We start from the raw sequence: 13363 nt of genomic DNA on the forward strand, positions 1-13363 counted from the left end.
CATTTCGCTGGACAGTCTTTGGTCTTACGTCAGCGTCGTGTTTATATGACGTCGCGCTGCGAAACATGTGCACCAAAACAGAAGCGTTTATCCTCTTAGTTTGAGGTTTGGTGTATTTTCTTCCCAGTGTTGCTTTGGTAATAATTAAAATAGCAGGTTTTCCCTTATATAGGCTTAGTTCGTTAGTTTTTTATTTCTGCTGTTATGGAGGATTTACCGGAAGATTTGAGATCGTTTCTACAGAAGTATCCTTGCTTTCAGCTCACAGACTCGAAGAAGGTCAGAATAATGACAGTAAACTCACATGTGTGTTCTTATGATCGCTGTGAAGAGCTGGAATGGTGAGAGCGGGTTTTTGAATGTTATTTGTATGAAATCCATCAGATCCGCTGCTCTCTGAACGCGCACGAGTTTCCCTGCAGCCTCGCCGAGCTGCAACGCTTCACCGCGGGGAACAAGTACAAGAAACTGTGCGCTCAGGCCGAGTTCGACTACAGCCAGTACGAGCCGCACATAGTCAGCAGCACTAAACAGCCGTGAGTACAGTACACTACAATACTATACTACAGCAAGTACGAGCAGCACATAGTCAGCAGCACTAAACAGCCGTGAGTACAGTACACTACACTATACTATACTACAGCAAGTACGAGCAGCACTAAACAGCCGTGAGTACAGTACACTACACTATACTACAGCCAGTACTAAACAGCTGTGAGTACAGTACACTATACTATACCACAGCCAGTACTAAACAGCTGTGAGTACAGTACAGTACACTATACTATACTACAGCAAGTACGAGCAGCACATAGTCAGCAGCACTAAACAGCTGTGAGTACAGTACACTACACTATACTATACTACAGCCAGTACGAGCCACACATAGTCAGCAGCACTAAACAGCCGTGAGTACAGTACACTACACTATACTATACTACAGCAAGTACGAGCAGCACATAGTCAGCAGCACTAAACAGCCGTGAGTACAGTACACTACACTACACTATACTACAGCCAGTACTAAACAGCTGTGAGTACAGTACACTACACTATACTATACTACAGCCAGTACGAGCCGCACATAGTCAGCAGCACTAAACAGCCGTGAGTACAGTACACTACAGTATACTACAGCCAGCACTAAACAGCTGTGACTACAACACACTTCAGTACAGCACACTATACTACACCACACTATACTACAGTACACTTTACTACAGTGCACTCCAATACACTACACTGCACCACAGTACACTACAGTACACTATACTACAATACCGTACACTTCACCACACTATACTATACCACGCCACACTACAGTACACTATACTATACTGCAGTACACTATACTATACCAGACTATACTACAGTACACTACACTATAGTTGGCTGTACAGCACCACACTATACTACACCACAATATACTAGACCACACCACAATACACTATACTACACCACACTATACTACAGTACACTATACTACACTACACTGTACTACAGTACACTATAGCCAGTATGAGCCGCACCTAGTCAGCAGTACTAAACAGTTGTGACTACAGCACACTACAGTACACTATACTACAGTACACTACACCACACTATACTACAGTACACTATACTACCCCACGCTACACTATACTACACCACACTATACTACAGTATACTATACTACACCACACTACACTAGACCACACTACAGCACACTATACTACAATACACTATACTACACCACACTATACTACACCACGCTACACTACAGTACACTATACTACACCACACTATACTACAGTACACTATAGCGAGTACACTATAGCCAGTACGAGCCGCACCTAGTCAGCAGCACTAAACAGTTGTGACTACAGTACACTATACTACAGTAGACTACACCACACTATACTACAGTACACTATACTACCCCACGCTACACTATACTACCCCACACTATACTACAGTATACTATACTACACCACACTACACTAGACCACACTACAGCACACTATACTACAATACACTATACTACACCACACTATACTACACCACGCTACACTACAGTACACTATACTAGAACACACTATACTACACTCCACTATACTACACTCCACTATACTACAGTACACTATACTACACCACACTATACTGCAGTACACCATACTACACCACACTACACTAGACCACACTATTCTACAGCACACTATACTACAGCGCACTATACTACAATACACTATACTACACCACACTACAGTACACCACACTACACTAGACCACACTATTCTACAGCACATTACAGTACACTACACTGTACTACACCACACTATACTACAATACACTATACTACACTACAGTACACCACGCTACACTACAGTACACTATACTACAGTACACTATACTAGACCACACTACACTACAATACACTATACTACACCACACTTTACTACAGTACAATACACCACACTATACTAGACCACACCACACTATAATACAGTACACTATACTACACCACACCACACTATGCTACAGTACACTATACTACACCACACTACACTAGACCACACCACACTATAATACAGTACACTATACTACACCACACCACACTATGCTACAGTACACTATACTACACCACACTACACTACACCACACTATTCTACAGTACACTATACTACACCACATTACAGTACACCACACAATACTGAGCCACACTATACTACAGTACACTATACTACACCACACTATACTACAGTACACTTTACTACACCACACTGCACTTCAGTACACCACCTTATTCTAGACCAAACTACACAATACTACAGTACACCACACTACACTACAGCACACTATACTATAGGATATTCTAGTACAGTACTCTATAGTGTAGTATACCACACTACACTACACCAGACTTCACTACAGTACAGTATGCTACAGAACACTTCTGAAGGTGTATGAATTCACACTTTAACCCTCAGAGACTAGCAGCAATATATTTAACCCTTCTGTGTTCTTGGGTTCTTAAACTGCATACATTTTGTCAAGATATTAAAGTCCGCACTGTGTTTATTTTCTCAGAGATCATCTCTTCTGCAAGCTCACGTTACGTCACATCAACCGTGTGCCACAGCATGTTGTGCGTCACGTCAGCGGCAGGCGCTACAGGAGAGCTCTGGAGAAGTGTGAGTCACATGTCCATGTTTGTTTGACCCATCACGGATCTACATGATGTTACTGAGCGCTTGTGTTGTTGTGGTCAGATGAGGAGTGTGTCCGGCAGGGAGTGGAGTTCGTTCCTGTACAGCTTAAACAGAAGAAGAGACCCAAAGAGGCCGCAGGAAGTGAGGGTCGGGCCACAGGAAGTGAGCGACGAGCCAGCAGGAAACAGGACAGTGGCGTCTGGACCCCGAGCTCCAGCGGCGGCGAGGACAGTGACTCCTCAGACAGCATGTCCGATCTTTACCCACGTCAGTGCCGCTCTTCATTAATAATGAATAATTACCATTAATCACATGAATCACAATTTTTTTATTTTAATCTGAGGGAGCAAAAAAATGTAAATATTGAGAAAATCATCTTTAAAGTTGTCCAAATGAAGTTCTTAACAATGCATATTACTAATAAAAAATAAAAAAAATAAACGTTTTGATATATTTACAGTAAGAAATGTATGAAATATATTCATGGAACATGATCTTTACTTAATATCCTAATGGTTTTTGGCATTAAAGATTAATGTATAACACAACACAAACGTTTATTTTGGATGTGATTAATCATGATTAAGTCTGTCTGCAGCGTCTGTGTTCACTGTGAAGAAGCCGGATGATGAGCAGAACGTCAGTGATGCTGAGGAAGATGATTTTCAGACCGATGATGATGATGATGATGAAGATGTGTCTGAAATGGAAGTAGAGAACCAGATGCAGAAACGCAAAAAGGTGAGTGTGACTGAATCAGGTTTGCTGTGATAACGAAAGCTAAACGTCATCAATGACCATTGAATCATTAGAAATCTGAATCTGTGTTTGATTTACATGTGGATTCTCAGTGTCACACATCTGTGTTATTACAGAGAACTTAAACATTAAGAACAATTCGTTACTTATTAAAAAAAAAATATTGTTTCGGATACTTGCCAAGACTCATTCTAATAAAAAAATAAATAAAAAGCTAATATAATAACAAACATGTCTTTAATGTGTATCTTTCCTGTTGTTTTTTTAGGTTCAGTCTGCTGGCTTTACTAAGAAGTTTAAGAAGAACAAGAAGAAGAAGGGTTTTAAACATGTCGCCAAAGCCAATGGAAAATAATAAAGTTATAATAAACTCACTGAAACCGTTTTCTCTCTCATTGTTTCTGGATCCGAATTATGGGATATTCATACACAAAGATGCATGTAATCATGTTTGACAGCATCTTCATTTTCAAGTTTTAGTAATTCTGTTGACATTTTCAGTTTTTTTTATATATATATTTATTTATATGCAATTTGAATACAAAAATCCTACATTTAGATTTAAATGTTTTTTGAGAGTAATTTTTAAAAACAAACCACTTACATTCTGTGTGAACTCGGGTCTATTAGAAATATTAATAGATAAAACATTTTATTTTGATAATTAGTAAATGCTAAAATTAATGTTAGAAACGTTGCTCATGTATTATTGCATTGCAGCTCAGACATAAATAATATTTTAAAGTATATTAAAATAACATGCTACTACCGTGTATGTTTCAAAATGAATCAGTATTTCAATATATGACAAATGTAAAGTAGATGAATTCGGTGTTAAATCAACTGGAGAGCCCTCCTCAAAATGTTGATTTATTTTTTTGTAGTGGGAGGTCAAAAATGAAAACTTTTGTCTGAGTAGACTCCACAGAAATGTTTTCAATTATATTTAGAAAAAAGTGGGGAAAATATATAATATAAATATATAATTAAAATGCTAGTTATTATAATACAGTAATGCAGTACTAGTTATTGTTAACAGTTGTATGTATGGATGCATGATTATTATTTTTATTATACATACAGTTCATTTAGAATGTGCTTGTTTTAATGAAATGTGCATATCACAATACTAAAAACAAATGATTTTGTCGAAAATGTTGAAGGTGATCTGGCTGTTCTGCGGTGCGTGCGCGCGCGCGGATGAGTATACGTGGCTCGCGGGAGGCCGCTGTGCGCGCACTCGTGCAGAGGAGGTTTTGGGTTTTTGGTACGCCGCGCGGTGCATTGTGGGACGGAGGAGGCCTAGGCAGGCAGCAGTTGTGAATAGTGTTTGACAGACGCAGGCGTGTTTACATTAGTACTGGGCTGATCCGTGAGTGATGGGGCGCGAGGATCTGATGAGCGCGGCGGAGGACGCGGCGGATCAGGTGCGCCAGCCAAACAGCGGCTATTCATGTGCATTAACACTGTGCATGACATACATCTGCATATGCATGAGAAATATATCGCATTATGCTTTGTTAAAGGCTGTTAGCGCTTATTTTTGTGCATTAGTCACTCACATATCCCTAAATAACAAGACTTTGCTGTATGTTCCTATTGAGATTCTGCATTACTCGCGATTGAAAAAAAATGCATGTTCGTGCATTGAATTTAGAGACAAATACTAGTTAACAGATGGTGTTTGAACATATTCAGAGAGGAAGTAACTGTGATACAACATGCAAATTGAATGCAAGTGCACGTTTTTATGCTTTTATACTAAATGAGAAGCTGAACCTGTTCTGAAAGTTTTATAGTGTCTTCTTTAAACTAAGAAATCAAATCAGTCACAGCTGTCACTTTACCGTACTTTATTTTATTGACTGCTTTACTCACTTTAGCGAGGGTTTAATCAGAGTAGGCTCAGATAATAATGACCTTTTAACACGTGCACTGGCTTTGTTTCTTGTATTATAAATCCTCAAGGCTTTGCAGCAGTATTATATTAGTGGAGGTTTTTATGTTTTGCATGCTGGTGAAGTGTGTTTTGCTCAGGTCATGTGTGTGATTTCCAGCATATGGTCTGACGGTTTGTTTCGGGATGTAACTTAAACACTCTTGCAAATCTAAATGTGGAAAAGTGAGTGAATGGCAGGAGTTCATGTTACTGGGTCAAGAGTTAGACTCTTGTCAGTTCTGTCAAGAAGGAGATGTACTGCAGCTGTTTTTATCTGTGTTTGTGTTACTTTAGAAATGGAAGCGCATTGCATTATGGGATCCAGTATGTGTGCTCACTACATACTGCAGAAATAGTAAGAGTAGTATGGAATTAATGTCATTGAGTTTCTTTTTATAAAATAAGGATTTTAGTCATTTATATAAACTTTTCAGCTATTTCATACTAAAATAACTAAAACTAATAAAATGTAGTTTTTATTTTGAAAAAAAAAAGGTTTCTTAAAACGTTAACTAAAATTAAATAAATAAAAACAGAAAATTTTAAAAAGTCAAAAATATTAATAAAAAACATAATAGTATCTCAATAATGCGAAAATAACACTGGCCTATATTGTGCCATTAATTTTTCATTTTTATTGTAATTTTGTAGTATCTCCCAGAAATAAAATACATTTCTGTATATTTTATTTCAGGTTCAAATCAAATTATTTTATGCTTCGTAACAAGTGTTCCCTGGTGAATATATTTAGATGTCTGTCCTGTTGTTTATTGAGTTCTTCACTAACAAGGAGCACACAAACTCTCATCGGTGTCGTTACTGGAACTGAGCTCTGATTGGCTGTCAGGTCAGTCATGTTATTGTATCTGCTCAGTGATTGGCTGCTGTCGAGAGCTGAGGAGTTCTGTTTATATCTGCTGCTATTTTGAGCTCTAGTGAGGGTTTGACCTGGAGCTGGTGTTTCACAACAGCAGATGCTTGCTCTGCTGTCTTCACGTGAAATCAGATCATACTGCTACAAATGATGGTGCAGTTTCATTGCAGAGTTCCTCAGATGAATATATATATGTGTGTGTGTGTGTGTGCTCTTTTTTTTGTGACATATCAGGACACAACTCTGTATAATGACATGGGTATGACACAGGTATTACAAGGAGAGGGTGACTTATGAGGACATAACCCATGTCCCCATTTTTCAAAACACTTATAAATCATACAGAATGAGTTTTTTTGAGAAAGTAAAAATGCACAAAGTTTCCTGTGAGGGTTAGGGTTAGGTGTAGGGTTGGTGAAGGGAGATAGAATATACAGTTTCTACAGTATAAAAACCATTACACCTATGGGATGAACAATTTTCGCAAAAACAAACATGTGTGTGTGTGTCTGGTGAGCATCAGATGAATGTGACGTGATGTTTGGGTCTCTTGTGTTTCAGTTCCTGCGGGTCACTAAGCAGTATCTGCCTCACTTCGCTCGTCTGTGTCTCATCAGCACCTTCCTGGAGGACGGCATCCGCATGTGGTTCCAGTGGAGCGAGCAGAGAGACTACATCGAGGCCACCTGGAGCTGTGGGTACTTCCTCGCCACCGGCTTTGTGCTGCTCAACCTCATCGGACAGATCGGTGAGTCACACACACACACACACACTCTCAGTGTCCTGTGGAGCTGATGTGATGATGTCTGGTCCACAGGTGGATGTGTCCTGGTGCTCACCAGAAACCTGGTTCAGTACGCTTGCTTTGGTCTGTTTGGCATCATTGCGCTGCAGGTGCGTCTGTGCTTCAGTGTTGTTGTCTGTAGTTCTGAGTCTGAAGCGTGCAGCACGTGTTCATCAACACATCTCTGTGTTTCAGACGGTCGCCTACAGTATTCTGTGGGATCTCAAGTTCCTCATGAGGTGGGTTCAGATCATAAACACCGTTCACACTGGAGCTGAATGTGGTGTCACTCCTGTTTCTCTGCTGATACCAGTCTTAGTTTAGAATCATTTAGATACTTTCACATTTATATTCAGTTTTTATTTTTCTTCTTTCTTTTTATTTCTGCGCAACCGACCATTGTCCAAAGTGCTGTACAATAAGTAACGCATAATAAAACAGTATCAACACAGAAAACACATCACTAAACCACAATAACATAACTTCACAGTTTCAATATACAGAGAAATGTCTATACCCCATTAACCACTTTAGCTGTTATTTAGATTTTTTGAGAATTAGGCATATGCAATATTGAGTTGATGTGGTTAAATGCTGATGCAAAGAAATGTTCTTGAAGCTTGTGTTTAAAAACACTTAATGTGGGAGCTGATCTGAGAGAAAACGGCAATTCTTTAATGGTGCAATGATTTATAGACAAAAACTAAATTTTAAAATGAATTCTATAGGGAATCTGTAACAATTGTAAAGAACTCAGATCAGGAGTAATATGATCTCTCTTATAAGAACCTGTCAAAAGCCTTGCTGCAGCATTTTGAACCAGTTGTAAGCAGTTAAGCAATTATTTATTCATGCCAACTTATGAGTTGCAGCTTCATTTCTTGTAAACAATCCAGCAAAGATACTATTTTCATGGAAGATACACTTTCGTATCATCTGCATAGAAGTTAAATGAGATTTCATTCTTACGAAAAATTTATGCAAGGGTAACATATACAAAGAAAACAGAATCGGGCTGAGAACCGACCCCTGTGGAACCCCACAAAGTAAAGAAACAGGTTGTGAATAATCTTGACCAACATTTACAGAAAATATCTGTTTGAAAGAAAGGACTTAAACTATTTAAGCACTATACCATGGATTCCCATCACCTTCTCAAGCCATGTGAGTAAAATCTTATGGTCAATAGTTTCGAATGTGGCGCTGAGATCTAATAAAACAAGAACTGCTGATGGCCCTGAGTAAATGGCAATCAATAAATCAATCAAAACCCTGATCAAAGCCGACTCAGTTCTATGGTGAGCCCTAAAGCCTGGCTGGAAAAGGTATGTAACTGATTAAAAGCCACCTTCTCTAAAATCTTTGATAGAAAAGGTAGCTTTGCGATTGGCCGGTAATGTGATAAAACAGCGTGTTTAAACTGATTAGATACTACTTCTGTTACAAGGCTATTATTTATTATAGATAATATACTGGGCTCAAGAACATCAAATGCATGTTTCTAATCTAGCTGGAATGATATCAAGTGCACAATCAGTTGGTTGGAAGGAACCAACATTTCTATTTAATCCAAATCTATATTAAGAAAAAGACCCATTAAACAACAAGGACTGATTTCATAAAATAGTTCGCTCTACGGCTCAAACATTTAAAACACGTCGAGGTCGACTTTGATTTCTGGGTTTCTCTATTGTATGTGATATAAATGCCTTGCAATTTGATTTTATGGTTTCAACATCAACAGATTGATCAAAAGACTAAACCAAGTCTAAAATATGATCATGAACTTGAGTGGGTTTATGCACATACTGTATGAGATTAAAAGAATCAAGATCTCCTATGGATGTGTGGGACAGCACATGTATGTTAAAATCACCCACTAACAACGTGCTCAATCCTTTCTGCATGCAACAGTGTGCTCTATCCATTGATGATTTCATATCAAAAAGCATTTGCCGGTCTTGTGTTTACAGGGCAGAGGAGTTTATCACACAGACAAAGACAGAATCACAAATGAAACTCAAAGAAAACTAAAAAAAGAATAACTCGCAGAGCGAAAGATGTTTTAAGTTTTGGTTAATTTTGTGTTTTTTATTTTCTTATTTTCTTAATTAGTTTAAGTTATTTTAGAATTCAAATTAAACAAAACAAATGATGTTTCTGTTCATACTAGTGTTATTTTTGTATCATCAAGATACTGTTACAGTTTATAATTATTTTATTTTTAAATAAACAGGTTTATTTTCTATTTTCATTTTCATTTTTTTGTCTTTTATTAGTTTTTTTTTAAAGATATGTATTTATTTATTTTTGTGAAATATATTTATTAATTTTTAAACATTATAAAACAAAATTTGAATCAAACCAAAGAATGAGAGAAATGGAAAAAAAAGGTTAAATCAATCAAGTAAAATGAATTAAAAGAATAATAATATGGTTTACCACAGTAAATCTGTTTAAGAAATAAATGAACTGGAGAATGCTATTTTATTTATTATTTTTAATTCATCTACTTTTTTTTCATTTAGTTATTAATTTATTTTTGTTATTTATTTTAGAACTTCAAATCGAAAGAAAAATAAGAAATGTTGGTTTAGGAACCACCTGAAATAAAATCCTTTACTTTTTTATTTTATTAGTTTTCATTTTTTATTTATTTAATTAACATTTTAGTTTGGTTAACATTTATTTTATTTCAAGTGGCGATAATGGTTTTAGTTAATGATAATAACTAGTTAATATGATTAAGTAGTGAATGCATTCAATATAAACGTGTGTAGTGTGTGTTTAGGACCGAAGTGAAAGACTGATGTAAATGTGACAACAGTTTGCAAATTGTGACACAAGATGTATCAGTAATTCCCAGTATTTCAGTGGTGGCTAATATTACTTTGGTCAGAAATGACTATCTGTGCTGTGCTGCAATAGGGTATTTCCACTGTTTGATGATCTCTAATGTTGCATATTGACAGATCCTCAACACATGAATGCATGCACAAAACAGACTTCTCATGCACAGAAACACAAAAGCAATCCGATGCATCTTCAACTGCGTCATTCAAAGTGTGCACGAGCTGAGATTGTGAGCGAGAGACGGTGTGTGTGTGTGTCCTGAGGCTGGTGTGTGTTTGTGCAGGAACCTGGCTCTAGGTGGAGGACTGCTGCTGCTGCTGGCCGAGTCTCGCTCCGAGGGGAAGAGCATGTTTGCCGGCGTGCCGTCGATGGGACAGAGCTCTCCGAAGCAGTACATGCAGCTGGGAGGACGTGTGCTTCTGGTGCTCATGTTCATGACGCTGCTGCACTTCGACTCCGGCTTCTTCTCCGTGAGTCTCATGCAGTGTTTCAGCACACAGACCAGGCACATGCAGATATAAAGATAATCGTGCTCCGTGCTGTGTGTCAGATCCTGCAGAACATGGTGGGCACGGCGCTCATCGTCCTGGTGGCCGTGGGCTTGAAGACGAAACTGGCCGCTCTGACGCTGGTGCTGTGGCTCCTGGCCATCAACGTCTACTTCAACGCCTTCTGGACGGTGCCTTCCTACAAACCCATGCACGACTTCCTGAAGTACGACTTCTTCCAGACCACGTCGGTGATCGGAGGCCTGCTGCTGGTGGTGGCGCTCGGCCCCGGAGGCGTCTCGGTGGACGAGAAGAAGAAGCAGTGGTGAGGAGACGTTCACCAGGAGCACACTTTATTTTTAGCGCTTTGTTAAATCCTGGAGTCTTATTTCCGTTGCAGCAATCGAGGAGATCCCGACTCGTTTCACTCTGGTTTTGTGTTTGATAATGAAAGCGTGTTTATGCAGAAGAGAGACTCTCTTTATCATGTTATTTGCGACGGGCATCAGACTGTGAACTCTGTACTGTGTGCGTTTTGGGATGTTTGACTGATTCTGACGCCGGACGAACGAGACAGATCTATCTGAGAGATTTCTGTTGATTCTAAGACAAACAAGTCACTGTATTGATTTTTTTCAGAGGTTTATATTGAATTTTTTGACTTTGGGTTTTCAGATCGTGGCGGAAAAATAAAGCAAAACCAACAAATGATCCAGATCTAAATGATTGCATTGATGTGTGTCCTCGACAGTATCAGCACTTTACCATGTAAACACAGCAGCTGATGCTATTCATTATAACAGCCATAATGCTGAGTTTACAGGCATGTGAACATTACCGGTAATAGTCTCAGTCCTTGTGCTTCTCATTAAGGGAAATGCATTAAAATAAGACAAAAAATGCATGAGAAATCAAGATTTATTACATTCATAGGTTTTAAGTATATTATTTTGATGAGCTGAAGTAATGGAAAAACACGTTGCCATACGACTTCACATTACTGGCATTTTTAATAACATGTCAAGTTCTGAAATATATTATTGGGCCAAACTATAAAAGAAAGATTACATTTAAAAAGTGATTTTTATTTGTAAATAATCAAATTGCACTGTAAAAATATCGACCTATTTCTTAAATTCAGTCGCTGCTTTTCTGATCATATTGAATGCAATTTTTAACATTTTTTTTAAGATCATTTACATTTTATGAAACTGACTTTACAATTTTTTTTTAATCATAAGTAGAATAAAATTAAGTTTCAAATATTTTGTTGAGCTGAAGTTATTGGAAAACATGTTGCCATAAGTTGTAGATTTATATATATATATATATTTCAATGTGGGCATTTTTAAGAATATTTCGATCTCTAAAATATATGTGCAAAACCATGGGAAGGCTTATATTTAAAAGTGTGATTTCTAAATCTGGAGAATCATGCAAATTAATAAAATTGTATGTTATTTTTAAATTGCACTGTAAAAATATCTGCCGTTTTTCAAGTGATTAAGTATAATAAAAAAATTTAATTGTTTTGATTTTGACGAGTTAAAGTAATGGGGAAATGCTTGTTGCCATGACATATTGATCATATGTTTTTTTTAATAAACAATATAAAAAAATGTGAAGAGGAATATTGAGGGTTCAGTTTAGATATTTTAATTAAAAAAAAAAATGTAATAAAAGTGGTTGTTGGATGGATATCATACAAGGAAAATTAATATCACCATGTTTGCTCTGTTTGGTCTTTTATCATTTTAATCAAATAATTGTAAAATTAATGTAATCCTTTTATAACTTTTAATTTCCTTTATAAATAAATTGGACTCTACACATATGAGGACAGGTCATGAAATAAACAGGTAATGAAAAAAATGTGATTGCTTTATTTTGTTAGTGTAATACTGTGTGTGTGTGTGTGTGTGTGTGTGTGTGCGTGTGCGTGTGCGTGTGTGTGTGTGTGTGTGTGTGTGTGTGTGTGTCCCTGTGTGTGTGTGTGTGTGTAGGAAGCACCTTAAGAAGAGATGTTTAGTAATGAGGTCACCAGAGCAGTTAGTGGAGCGCTTCAGCAGATGTTCATGTGAGGGGGAAATGTGTTTTGATTTAAAAACAGCACTTCACTGACTACATTAAACCTAGCCCTTTTAATTACCATGTTGTATTGTATTGTATTTTTTCCAGAATAACAAGGAAATAAGTAGAAATGAATTGTCAACTCTGATATATATATATATATATATAGACACACACACACACACACACACTACCAGTCAAAACTTTGGGATCAGAATGAGTTTGAGTTTCTTCTGCTCATCAAAGCTGCATTTATTTGATGAAAAATACAGGGGGGGGGGGAATTATATTGTGAAATATTATTATGATGCAAAATACATTTTTCTATTTTAATATACATTAAAGTGTAATGTATTTCTGTGATGCTGCGCTGTATTTTCAGCATCATTCCTCCAGTCTTCAGTGTCA

General features: G+C 37.4%; 2 protein-coding genes across 4 annotated transcripts; both read left to right on the top strand.

Annotated features, from left to right (window-relative positions):
• The first annotated feature begins 24 nt into the window (after positions 1–24).
• surf2 (surfeit 2) lies at positions 25–4332 on the top strand. Its single transcript, XM_026243707.1, has 6 exons — positions 25–279; positions 385–536; positions 3067–3170; positions 3249–3455; positions 3787–3929; positions 4216–4332. Exons 1-6 carry the CDS (start codon positions 205–207, stop codon positions 4300–4302), a joined length of 768 nt encoding a protein of 255 aa, XP_026099492.1. The 5' UTR covers positions 25–204; the 3' UTR covers positions 4303–4332.
• Positions 4333–5204: 872 nt separating this feature from the next.
• Positions 5205–11608, top strand: surf4 (surfeit 4). 3 transcript variants are annotated; one of them, XM_026243741.1, is made up of 6 exons: positions 5206–5374; positions 7322–7508; positions 7578–7654; positions 7740–7783; positions 10681–10867; positions 10948–11608. In XM_026243741.1, exons 1-6 carry the CDS (start codon positions 5327–5329, stop codon positions 11212–11214), a joined length of 810 nt encoding a protein of 269 aa, XP_026099526.1. In that variant the 5' UTR covers positions 5206–5326; the 3' UTR covers positions 11215–11608. The 3 variants fall into 3 exon arrangements, with proteins under 3 accessions (XP_026099517.1, XP_026099526.1, XP_026099533.1); XM_026243732.1 differs by lacking the exon at positions 7578–7654 and having other exon boundaries at positions 5205–5374; XM_026243748.1 differs by lacking the exons at positions 5206–5374; positions 7578–7654 and having other exon boundaries at positions 7362–7508.
• The last annotated feature ends 1755 nt before the right edge of the window (positions 11609–13363 follow it).

Source organism: Carassius auratus, chromosome 5 (genome assembly GCF_003368295.1).
Source record: "Carassius auratus strain Wakin chromosome 5, ASM336829v1, whole genome shotgun sequence".
NCBI classification, from domain to species: domain Eukaryota; kingdom Metazoa; phylum Chordata; class Actinopteri; order Cypriniformes; family Cyprinidae; genus Carassius; species Carassius auratus.